At 34.8% G+C, this 13133-nt stretch overlaps 1 protein-coding gene across 1 annotated transcript in view; it reads left to right on the forward strand.

The window, feature by feature from the left end:
• SLC26A3 (solute carrier family 26 member 3) overlaps nt 1–10144 on the forward strand; it is a 55589-nt gene extending 45445 nt beyond the window's left edge. Inside the window, exons 16-21 of the mRNA XM_052001590.1 lie at nt 1386–1481; nt 2265–2498; nt 5476–5530; nt 7567–7709; nt 7850–7915; nt 9682–10144. Coding sequence (XP_051857550.1) covers nt 1386–1481; nt 2265–2498; nt 5476–5530; nt 7567–7709; nt 7850–7915; nt 9682–9705 — 618 coding nt within the window. The 3' untranslated portion in view covers nt 9706–10144. The remainder of the gene's footprint in view (nt 1–1385; nt 1482–2264; nt 2499–5475; nt 5531–7566; nt 7710–7849; nt 7916–9681) is intronic.
• The last annotated feature ends 2989 nt before the right edge of the window (nt 10145–13133 follow it).

Genomic DNA, 13133 nt, shown 5'->3' on the forward strand with positions numbered 1-13133 from the left:
AAAAGTAAGTGATCCCAAAACAACAAAGAGGTATTGCATATTAGAATACAGCCCTGCTACTTGTCTTAATGACAATATATATTAAGTGATTGTAATGTGAAGGGTATAGGACTGAAGATAGAACAGGTAAGACTCAAATTTGAGAAGTGAAAGGAAGCACAATGATAACTCTAGGAATCTCCCACCATCACCATCATTTTGTTTTATAGTCACAGATGAAGAACAGTGGGCACTAGGCAGCACAGACTAATCTTGCTGAGTTCTGCTCTAATCATGATGAACTTTAAGGTCCCTTCTATGAGGAACCTTCTTAGATTCCATCTAAAACTAAACATTATAGCCATAGAACATGAATCAGGTGTAACAACATACCTGGGGAAGCATTCCCATTGACCCTCCCCCAAAGAAGTCAACATAAGGATCATCTATCCTTATATCTCAATTTAAGTATTGAGAGGAAGAAGAAGTCAGAGGGTCAATGAAGATAGATGTTTATGACTATAACTCTGAGAAAAGTTGCCTGAATACTGGTTTTGTCGATTCAGATGAGGCTATAGTTATAGACACATACATACATATACACACATATGCATAGATATGTACATGTCTATATCTATACACATGTCTATAATATATCTATATTATATATATATCTTATATACACATATCTGTAATATAACCATATAAGAAACAAGAAACCTAAAGTAATAAAAGCTAATTGATCAACATTTCATTGTTAAGTAATTTGTTCTTTTTTTCTCCCCCCACTCCAATGAAAGCCCCAATCCCTTTGTATCTTAGTAGACAATTTAGTGAATTGCTACGGTCAAAATGAGGTACTATCTAGTTATAATGTCCAACCCTCTGCACCTAGTAATCTACTTTCTGGTAGTGAATTTAAAATTACCAGGATTAAGCAGCACCCCTTGAAGTCTAAAGGCAATCTGTTTAGGATGAATGAAAGTACTATTTAATTTAAGTAGGATTGTGGAATGTGAAGCTAGAAGAAATCTTGGAAATTACTTTGTACAACTCCCTCATTTTACAGATGAAATATATGGAAATCAGCGTTTTGATAGTTCCACAGGCTATTACAATAAATAGGTGCAAGAGAGGATTAGATAAATTTGTAGATAGAAGAGGGCACAGATTACTAAAATGTCAGGTTACTGTTTGAGCCAGAATACCAAACTGAATAAACTATTGCTTTGTTCCAGTATAGTATTCAGTCTTCTTAAGAACCATTTAAAAACATATAATTTGGCACTGTCCTGATTACCTGTCCTTATCCTTCAACCCCACTGAAATGAAAGTATTTATAAATGACTAACATGAGGAACACAATATATGTTGGCAGGTATGTAATCCAATAATATATTTTTCAGGTCGGTTTTAATCCAGCTAGAATTTTGCGAAAGCGCAACAAAGCCCTGAAGAAAATCAAAAAGTTGGAGAAGAAGGGACAATTGCAAATCACACCTGTAAGTTTCTTTGTCATATGTAGAACTGTATGTTTTAGCTGAAAGCTTAGTGGATAGGTTTCAAGATTTTAGCGCCACTAACCTGCGTATTCCCAAGCTGATACCAATGGCAAGATTAGAACTTCAGTCCTCCTAATATCAAGCAGCTAAGTGGACAATGAATAGAGTACTGGATTTGGAATCAGGAAGACCCATCTTCAACCAGATGGCCTCAGACACTATTAGCTGTGTGATCCTGGGCAAATTATTTAACTCTGTTTCCCTCTATTTCCTCATCCTCAAATGAGCTGGAAAAGGAAATGGCAAAGCACTCCACTATCTTTGCAAGAAAATCCTAAAAAGGGTCACAGACCAGCACATATTTTCTTTTTTTCTCCTCAAATATCTATGCCCTCCTTCTTCACCTCATTCTCTTACAATCCCTACCATTCTTCAAAATTCAGCTTGAGTATCAGTATACATGCAGCTTTTCTCAGTTCCTCCCAGTTGCTCATCTTGACTCTCCCAAATTATTTTGCTTCTATTTTGCATATAATTTGTTGGTACTCATATATGTATGTTATCTCCTTTCTCAAGACCATAAGCTAGGATTGTTTTATTTTTGTCTTTGTATGGCATTGTTCCTCATTCAGCATTTGGCATTTAATATGTGCTTGTTGACTGGCAAACTACTATTAGCCTAATTTTTTTTTTCTTGATCCCAGATGAGAAAAACAGAGCAAGTGATTGTATGTACATATGTATGTATATATTATTTATTTATTTTGCCTTTTCACCCTGCAGAAAGGATTTATATATACTGCTGATGGCTTCAAAGACTCTGATGATGAGCTAGATAACAACCACATAGAAGAATTGGATCAGCCTATCCAGACTACAGATCTACCCTTTCAGATAGATTGGAACTCAGACCTTCCTCTCAACATCGAAGTTCCCAAAATCAACATCCACAGTCTCATTCTTGACTTTTCAGCTGTATCATTTGTTGATACTTCTTCGATGAGGGGCCTTAAATCGGTAATTTAAATATTTCTTTCTTGTTCTTTCCCATCTACCTATTTGGGATATATATTCCCCCAAAAAAAAATATTAAAAAATTGCACCATAAAAAAACCCACAAAATTTATGGGGAAAACAGAGTTTGAGTAACAACACTAGTGGTATATAAAATTGTATATTAAATGCTAAAGAAACATATAAATACCTCAATAGATTGTGGCTAAGACTACAGCTAGACCTATATCCCAAGCTGCACAAGGCTGTGGCAGAAGGATGAAGGAGGTAGGGGAATCTCAGCCCTTTTTTGCCCATATAGCTCCTACTAAAACAGAAGAAACATACTATAAATATGGCACTTTGCCTTGATAAAGACCTGAATATTGTCTATGGAAGTGAATATCACAAAGTTGTAGTTTGTAAGTTATTGTGAAGTGATGCCATTTTCTACATTCTCTTAGTCCTCAAAGAAATAAAGCAGAAGCAAACTTGAAATTTGATTTATGCTCTAAATGTCCCTTAATGTATGAATTTCATTGACTAAAATAGCAAAACTGACTCTCTGCGTGTGTATACACAAATATATGATATATTTTTAACATATAATAAAGCTAAGTCATAGGTATAGATATAAACTTTTTTTGCCAGGAAGGATGATCCAAAATTGTTTTTATTGATTTTAAAAAGAGAAACATCATAGGATGAGAACATTTGGTAAATGAACAAATGATTCCTCTCTCTTTCTCCTCTAGGGTAGCCTTCTTTTGAGTGTATATGATTTTGAGAATGGGTAGCTAGGTGGTGCTGGGACTGGGATCGGGAAGATTGAGTTCATATTGAGTCCTGAGTTCATATTTATCTCACACATTGACTGAACAGCTAATTTGTTTCAGTTTTCTAATCTGTGAAATGAGCTGGAGAAGAAAATGGCAATCCATTCCAGTTTTTGCCAAAAAAAAAAAAAAAAAAAAAGGGTGGGTGGATCATGAAGACTTGGACACTACTGAACAACATAATTTTGAGAAAAGCAGAATAGAATAATGGGCTAGAGTTGCCCTGGAAAGTCTTGCCTATGATTTATCTTGGTTGTGACCCTGGCAAACCACTTAAACTTTTCAGTTCTCTAGAAATTGGAGAGAAGTTACTAATTTGCATTAGTGAATGAAGTTTCCTCCCAAAGGAGTTTCCTATAGTTCACTGAAATCACAGGTCTATTGATTTTCTCTTTAATTTTAAAGGGACAAGTAACCAAGTAAAGATCTTAACAAGGAATGTTGCCAAGTACACTGTAGTTGAGTAAATGACCCTGTTCAGTTGTTTTTTCAGTGATCCCATTTAGGGTTTTCTTGGCAAAGATACTTGACATGGCTTGACATTTCCTTCTCCAGCTCATTTCACAAATGAGGAAATTAAGGGAAACAGAGTCATACAACTAGTGAGTATCAGAGACCACTTGCACACAGAAAGATGGGCTTTTTTTTAACTCCAAGTCCAGCACTCTATCCACTATACCACCTAACTGCCCAGTAAGGGCCAACATAGGACCAAAGTGGGACATTTACACTGGACAAACAATTTTTTTCTCTAGGCCTCAGTCTCCTTATCTCTAAAATGAAGTGAAAATACTTAAACCTCCCCTGGTTGTTGAAGGATAGATACCTGGTAACCTTTAAAAAGTTAAATAAATATGTATATCTCCATCCTCCAGAGACCCCTATCCTTGCTTCTTGCCCATTATCTCAGGAGACTTCCACATCTTCACCTACTGTTCAGCCCCCCCAGGGTAAAGATCAACAAGCTCCAATTCCCAACCTTTAACTGTCATGATCACAGGTAAAAATATCCTAGTCATTCCTACTGTACTAAATGCTACTGCAAGTAGAGAAGGCTTGGTGAGGCTCTGTGAAACTGTGGCTTTTTTTGTTCTGTAGTTTGTATTGCTTGAGCCTGCATTGTAGGGACTCATCTCAGATTCTGAGATATATTTTCCTTTAAGTGTCTCTTAGCACTACAGAGGCAACACAAATAGCTTAAATTATATCTAGGATCAAAGAAAATGTTACAAGTTCTTCCTTTTTGTGAGTTTTCAACCCATCTTGTGTTTATGAGAGTCAGACTTATATAGAGTATCAATAGATTTGGATTCATTCAATTTTACCTTCCACATAAGGTTAATGTTTGTTTGGGCTTATCCTTAGGTCATGTTTATATTTTTAATATTTCTCACACCTAGAGAATGGTACCCCATACCAAGAGGTTTGTCATTCTGTTAATGATAATAATGCAATGAATGATGCATAACCAGAGTAAGGAAAAAAAAAAACATTTTGGAGAGCATCCTAGTCATGGCTGGATGTATATTTTATTGCAATTGTTAGTAAGACCTCTCAGCCTAAGGATGAAAGAAGATATAAATGTTTAAGACTGGAGTAGTGATTACAGCTGATATTTATATAATACTTGGAGGTTTGCAAAAATGTGTTAAATGCAACTAGAATTGTTGAATTAATTTAGGAATCTCAGAGGCCATCCTGTCATTCCAACAGCTTCTCATTTTAGACTTGAAGAAAATGACATTAAGAACAGAAATAATTACATTTGATGGTACTAATCAAATTTCATGGACAGGGATGGTGAAAATTTCATAAGCTACTGAATTTTTTTTGTAGGTCTCTACTTGCTTTTAATTAATATGCAAATCTTTGATGAGCTGCCTATTTTTAAAAAAATTTATTTAAAAAAGAAAATTAATTTGAAATTTTTCCATATCTTATACCTACAAACTAGACACTATTTTTAGTGTCTTATAATTAAACAGAAACACTTTTTCCCATTACCCATTTTCCCTCTCCCCAGCCTGGAAATTGGTCCCCTGGCTATTACCTACCAATTTAGCTACATTCACTATTCAAAATTTCTTCTAGCAGTATATCTCCCAAAAAGTAGAATCACCATTGTTTTCTTTGTCTCTGACATCAAATTATTTTCTGTTTCACAGATTTTGCAAGAATTTCTCAGGATCAATGTGGATGTGTATATTGTTGGGACTGATGGTAAGTTGTCTTTCTTTTTTTCACCCTTCATCTAATTGTTTGTACTGCCTATTCTGAACACAATTCAAAAGAAATATGTGCCATCCTCATGGGAAGAAAATCAGAAGGGCCTAAATAACAGCTGGTCCTACAAAAATCATTAAGGAAAATTTATCCTATGTTTTTTAAAAAAAAAATAACAGCATAACTTAAAAAAAAAAGGATTTCAAAGGACCATAGATAATAATGAAAATGTTCATAAATAACAATAGATGTAGAAGTTGAAATTCTTTAAAATAATCGTTTAATTTAATTTTTTATTGTTATTTTTTAAATCATTATTTAGTATTTTAAAGCAAGCCTACTATGTGGACAGAAATCAGAGGCTATTCTTTTTGTTGTTGTTGTTGTTGTTGTTGTTGTTGAAGCAATTGGGACTTGCCCAGGGTCACACAGCTAGGAAGTGTTAAGTGTCTGAGGTCAGATTTGAACTCAGGTCCTCCTGACTTCAAGGCTGGATGGCTATTCTTCAGAACATGAATATAAAATTTATAATAGTTTATTATCTAATTAAGTACACGAATTTCAGACATAAATTCTGAGAATTCCCTAGTTGCAAAAGCAGGTCTTGCTCCTATGAATTTTTCCTTTGGGTTGCTATGACCTCAAACTCTCAACTCTAACATCAAAGATGTTTTCTACTGGGAAAAGGCAAAGACAATAACTCTTGTAAAATATCATTATAATACCCATAAACCTCAGAGCTGGTGGGCTTGGTTCTTTAAGGTGAGCATTATCACTGGCATTGTCCCTTCCCAAGAGTAGAATGTATCCCTTCTTTTGAAAGGACAAAGGTAATACTTGCCCCAAAGTGTGCTGGCCTCTGATTCAATCCTGTTATCACTCTTACTATTCAATTATAAGTTCCTTGAGGACAGGGAAGTGAATTTTCTTTAAATTTTCCATGTTCCCTGGCTAGCATACTGCTCTGCATACAACAGGTACTCAATAAATGCTTATTAAATAAATCAATGAATATCTTAATTGTATCTCATAAGTCCCTAAGTACAGTTTTCTAATTTGAGACCTAATTTAGAAGATAAAATAGACTAACATGCAAAAACAACACTCTCTTTGACTTTAGCCAAGTCTGACAGAAGTCTTAAGGGGAATGCAACCTCTCACCATAATGCTAAAGTTTTCACTGTAATTAGTAATCCCATTCCATATGCTACTAATTGATCAGGGCATGCAATTACCATGCTTACAAAAACAAACCCCTCCCAAGACAGGGAGTCAAATGCCAAACAATGGATTTGGCTCCTAACTTACTCCAGCCTTGGAAGAAATGGGGCTATAAGGCGATCAAATGAGATTGTTGCAGCTACAGATAAAAGTAGGGAGGCAGCAAAGAATCCTACTGTAGTGTCAAACAAGTAGAATGTGTTTTGCCCTTTCAACTAAACCAAAAATACAAGCCAAAAGCAAAATCCAGTATTAAAACCCATTCAAGTAGCATCTGCTGCACAAAATAATTTATTTCAGTTATGAAATTAAAACTCTTCTTATAACTTCATCTTTACTGTCATATGAATAAGAGGATTAAACAAATGTGCCCATGAAAGCAGCTATTGTAATAGTAGGCTACCAGTTTGGAGTCTAGCTAGCAATATGGTGAAATGGAAAAGCATTTTGTACTTTGGGATAGGGATTCTGGAGAGGAGTCTGGAGTCTGCTATGACCTTTATCAGTGATAATACTGTGGATAAATCATTTATCCTCGTCTATCAAATGCTGTTTTCCTAATTTGTAAAATGGCAATAATAATACAGACTATCTACAGCACAAGGTGGATGCGAGAAAAGAACTTTGTAAGCCATAAAATCTTAGATAATAGAAGTTGTCATTATTGCCATAACATTAGCAAAGCCCCAAAACTTCAGCTGATATCAGTGACAAGAGAGTTATTTTCAAATACATCTAAAGCCATCTTAATAAAAAGACTTTGCGTTCAAACTCGTGTTTTTCTTATACATTTTCATTTTGTTTCTTATCAGATGATTTTGTAGAAAAACTTGAACGGTGTACCTTTTTTGACCATGAAGTCCAGAGCTCAATATTTTTCCTGACAATTCATGATGCCATTTTGCATATTTGGATGAAAAAGAACGACATTATTTCCAAGTTCAACCACGGTCAGGTAGGTTACAGTCCCTAACAACTTTCATTTAAAAGGTTGCAATAGTATCCAGGAATTAAATTTGACCATTCTTTAAAATTGTGTATTTTAAAATAAGGGGAAATGTAGGTCTTATAACCTAGAACTTCTTTTTATCTCAGGAGAAAGAAATGAAAGTTGATTTTACCATAAACACAAACGGAGGACTACGCAATAGGGACTGCCAGGTAAGGTTCATCTGCCAAAGAATTGACAGATAATTCCCACATGAAGTAGTTTTAGGGAGCATGGTTTATCTTTTACTACAAACTTCGGGAATTCAGAAGCAGAAATGCACTAAAGAAAACAAAAAACAAGTCCTTTGGATTTGTGCTTCACTCTTAAAACATGAGAAGGCAATGTTGCAGAGGGGATGGGTCACTGAACTCCGAATCAGGAAGCTCAGAGATAAAACTCTGCCTCAAAGTCAAATTTTGCTGTGTGACTCTAGGCAAGTCATTTAATTTTTCTGTACCTCTGTTTCTTCATCTGTTAAATGACAATATTAACTCACAGGATTACTATGAGGACAAAATGATATGTGTAAATTTTTAACCTACAACCTACAGGGAGCTATGGTAGACACTAAAACCAATTCATTCCAAAGCAAATTGAAAATAATGTCACTGAATTTCAAGTTATAATATGTATCATTTATATATCATTTTTCAAAGGGCTTGCCAAGTATTATCTTACTGTAGTCTTATAACATTCCTAACAAATAAGGCAGGTGTTACTATATCCACTCTAAAGATAAGGAAACTGAAGAATTGGAGCTCCATTTAAAGATGGAGCTTGGACTTAAACCCAGATCACTTGCTCTATTGCAGAGTTCAATAAGAAAATGGAACTTTGTAGAGTATGTGGAGAACTAAGATTATTAAGAAGTTTAGGCAGGACTATGTGTGGAACATTTTATATACCATCATATTCATTTGATGTTTAGTTTTGCTGAAATGGTTTTTCTGCTTTTTTTTTTTTTTTTTCACTTTGCAAGGGATAATTCACTGGGCAGAAGTAGAAGGAGAAACCATATTCCAAAATGATGACAAAAAAATCAATAGCAATAAATTTTAAGATTTTCTTTAAGTCAGCAAGTTTAGGAAATAGGTCTTATGAAACTGAAATTAAGGAAGAACTTGAAATTGCTCCCCATGGTGGCTGGCTTCTGAATTGTCATCAAATTTAAACGGATATGAGGTTCATCTGAAACTTCTAAGGCTTCAGAATTCCAGGAGACTGAACACTCAACAGGCTTCAGAAACTCTGAGGTCTTACAAATATTCAAAGCAACCTCCCCATCTTTGAAAAAGGAGTCAAAATATTAGCACAACCACCCTCCCAGGCTTTCTCAAAGAGATATGTTCAGGATAAATGAAAACTTCAATCATTTAAAAATAAAAGTTCCACATTACAGGTGGAAACTTACAAGGGTTTTATGTGATATTCTTCAAAAGCCAAGAGTTAAAAAGAAAAAAATCATTACATATTGTATTGATTACAAATCCTTTGATAAATGTAAGTAACTGACATAAGGCAGATACAACCAACATTGTCAGAACTAGCATAAACAGTGCTTCATCCCAGAGCACCAAGGAGGGGTCTTCCAGTGGCATGTGACATTACTATACCCAGATTTATTGCCATAGAACACACCTTCCTCTTCAACCCCAAGAGAGGCAAAGGCTACACTACCTGGGGATGGATTGTCTCCTCCTGCATAAATATCTCCCTTACAATCTATGACCTTTCCCTCAAACTAACCAACCAACAACAGAGGCATGTGGTTGGGACTAGATATTTAGAAAGAATAAAAAATGTTGCAGACATTTATTAATGATCCTGATGAAATTGGGATGTCTAGCCCTGCTGTAAACATAAGTACAATGTTCAATAGTGAAAACTATTCAAATTCAACATGTTTTATATTAAAATAAGCCTTTCTTTCTTTCAGGTACCCGTGGAAACAAAATTATAATTAAAATTCAGGGAGATTTTTAGCAGACTGTCCAGTATAGAAGAACAACTTTATATCCAGAGAATCACAATAAGTTCATACACTGTATGAAGGATATTTTTACTACATGGAATTGTTTCAATCTTTGGAACAAGATTGTTCTAACAGTATATTTTTCACATGTCTATCATAGAATGATATACTCTTAATTTTTTATATTATAGATTTATCTGACAAAAAAAGGAAATAATTATGTACATATATATTTGTATTTATATAGTGCTGATTGGATTCTAATCCAAGTCACTGCCTTGTGTGTAAGGGTTTTTACAATGTATTTACACAACTGCTTTGGATCCTGTAATTTATACAGCTTTATAATAATACATTTACACAACTGCTTTGAATTCTGTAATTTATAAACCTAAACCTTAAAATATAGCTTTGCTTTTTAAAGTTCTTTCAGGTGCACAGAAGCTTGGTTTGTTTGTTATGATGAATACCTTTAAACGCTTTAAAAAAAAAAAAAAAAAAAAAGGGTGGGGTGGGGTGGGGAAACCTTTGTGGCCTATCTCCAAAGTTCCTTTAATTGTAATTTTTTTTTCAAAAAAGATTTCATGAGAAAAAAGCTTCTGAAAGATTCCTAGAAGACATTGACCTGTTAACACTGGAGTTCATTCTGCAACTGAGATTTAGGCACACTTTGCACAAAATTAAAAGTTACTGACTAGAAGTAGTTAAAGACCTGGATGACCTGAGGTCATTTTACAAATGAGGAAATAAAAGGTGGGTGAAATAATTTACCCACACCCACAAAGGCAGTAAGTGGTGAAAGCAGAACAGAGTGAAGTTCTTATATTCTAAATCCAATGTTCTTGCTGCTATTTAAGCTTATTTGGTCTTCTTTCTATAGTAAATACAACAGTAGTAAAATCACAAAGGTATGTTTTTTCTCAAGTAATTCTCAACCATTTAGGTACACATTCCTAATTTTTGTTCCCAATTTTTAAATTAATTTAGTTACTAAAAAGGGCTAAAAAAACCTTAAAATTTTAATTTAGAGATAAGTAAAAAGGAAATGGCTAATTCAACTGGAGATGTTACTCAGAAATTAAAAATAATAAATGATCAGAATTCTTTAAAGAGATTTTCAAAGGAAGAATGAATTAACATGTCTTTTAAATTGATGGAGGGTGGCAGACTTACAAAAGAAAACTGTCATCCAATTATCCTGGGAACCACCATCTCTAGGGAAATCAAGTAATCAGTGCAGCTATAAGACATCAGCACTAATTTTGTAAACCAAAATTACATGGAACATGAATTTTAGTTCCTCTTGTCACTTTTTAATCCACTTGATCTGATAACAGTAGTTTTCCTAGGTTCACCCTCAGAGATTACAATTTTCCCAATTCTCTAAAACTAGGAATGAATGAATGATTGAATGAAAAGCATTAAGTGCTTATTGTGTACAAAGCACTGTATTAAGCACTAGGAATATACAAAGAGAAAAGTAAGCAGGATCAGCTCTCAAAGAGCTCACATTTAAATGAGGGAGAAACACACATGGGAGGGTTTTAGATGCAAGACAAATAGAAAGAGCCCATAGTCCTTAGGGTACAGCGACAGAGCAGGCGGTAATTTTGAAGCATTCTTGAGTTCAGAGTCCTGCTGCCTCCAAGGTGGGGGTGACAGTTTGATTTGTTGGGCACCTGTTGCTTCTTCTCTCCTCCCCCAAAGACTTTGCTACTTCTGTTAGGTTGGTTTTCCTTGGGAAGGGGGTGGGACAGCAGTTGGTGGGGATAACTGGTCCCCATCTGCACTAGAATTGCCTTCCCTGATGATGGCTCTGAGGGTTGTTTGGAAGCAGGGGATGCTGCCGCTATATTGGTCTGCCAGTTAGTGGCAGCTGATTAGTAGTTACTTTTGGTACTAAGAAACTGCAGAATAATTTTTTTTCCCACTCAATGGGCCAAATATTAAAAGGCAATACAATTTAGCGGGGGAAACTACTGGGTTTTGGAGTCAAATGACTTGGATTGGTCATTTGTATAGGTACTGACTTGTGGTATCACCGTTAGTCACTTCATCTGCCTTCAATTCTCCATGTGTAGAGTAGAAAAATGCCTTACCTTTAGCATATTATAATGGCATAAGAAAACCATATTATAAACTTTAAAGCACTATAGAAATGTGAGCCACTGTCACTAACCCCCATCACATGCAGAAAATCAGCTAACATTGGGGGAGATGCCAAATTTAGATGACTAATTTCATAGACCTATGGCTATGAATTCTCTCACAGAAATACTAGAATTGATGCAATTTTAAAAGATTCCATGTGGGAGAGAATAAGAGATGTTACAAGAAAGAAATAAAGGTGTAAACAAAGTTGAAGTTAAGAAAAAAGCTTAAATACTCAGAGGATGATAAACCCAAAACTTGGAGGCAAATTATTCCAATCTCTTCATTTTATGCATAAAATAATATCCTCAAAAGAGTGGGATTTGCCTAAAGTCCTTAGTTTGTACTGGGACTTCAAATCGATACTTTCTTTGCATTAATGATGCAATAGATAGAGCACTGGACATAGATTTCAGACGACCCAATTTCAAATCCAAGCTGTTTCACCTTGAGCAAGTCACTTAATTTCTCAGCTTCCTCAACTCTTAAATGGTGATAACAGCTACCTCCCAGAATTATTGTCGAGAACGTTTTGCAAAACCTTTGTTATACTCTAGAAAATGTTTTGTAAACCTTAAGATGCTATATAAATGTTAATATTTTAATCACCATTAGAAGCCATCTGGTGCAATCTTATTTTTACAGATGATTAACAGACTGAGAGGGAGTAACTTCTCTGGGATGTCACATAGTATTTAAAGCAAAATTTGAATCCAGCCTATCTACCAAGTAGTGCTGATTATGTTGAAGAGTCAAGAGCATTTGAGAAAGGACCTGTGATTATAAAAAAAGAAAGACCATGAGTTGAGACCAAATGATGACACCTTATTACAACCAGCTATTTCCTGGAAAGCCCAGTAATCATTAGATTTTTTTAATCTAATTTTAGCATTTATCATGCATGTGTCAATCCAAGTAATAGCATCTCAACACTTTAAAAGATCCTTGATCCAAGACAGGATAGCAACAGAGAAAGATATGCATAAAGAACTGAATCAGTATGGGCCGGATTTTTATGATACTGAACACTATTTGCTAATCTCAGCTCCAGAACTAAAGAACTTGGAGATCAAAGGAATACCATCAAACATCACTAATAATGTTCAAAATAATATCTAGAAATTAAGCAGAAATGACTTGACTGTTTAAAAGAAAAAAAAAAGAGAAAGAAATACTTAGGTATAAAAGAAAACCTTAAAAATGAAAGTTATGAATAGACTTTCAAGGGATATTATAGAGCCATCAATTCTCTACCTGGTGGTGGA

This window comes from Antechinus flavipes, chromosome 5 (assembly GCF_016432865.1).
Source record: "Antechinus flavipes isolate AdamAnt ecotype Samford, QLD, Australia chromosome 5, AdamAnt_v2, whole genome shotgun sequence".
In the NCBI taxonomy this organism is placed as follows: Eukaryota; Metazoa; Chordata; class Mammalia; order Dasyuromorphia; family Dasyuridae; genus Antechinus; species Antechinus flavipes.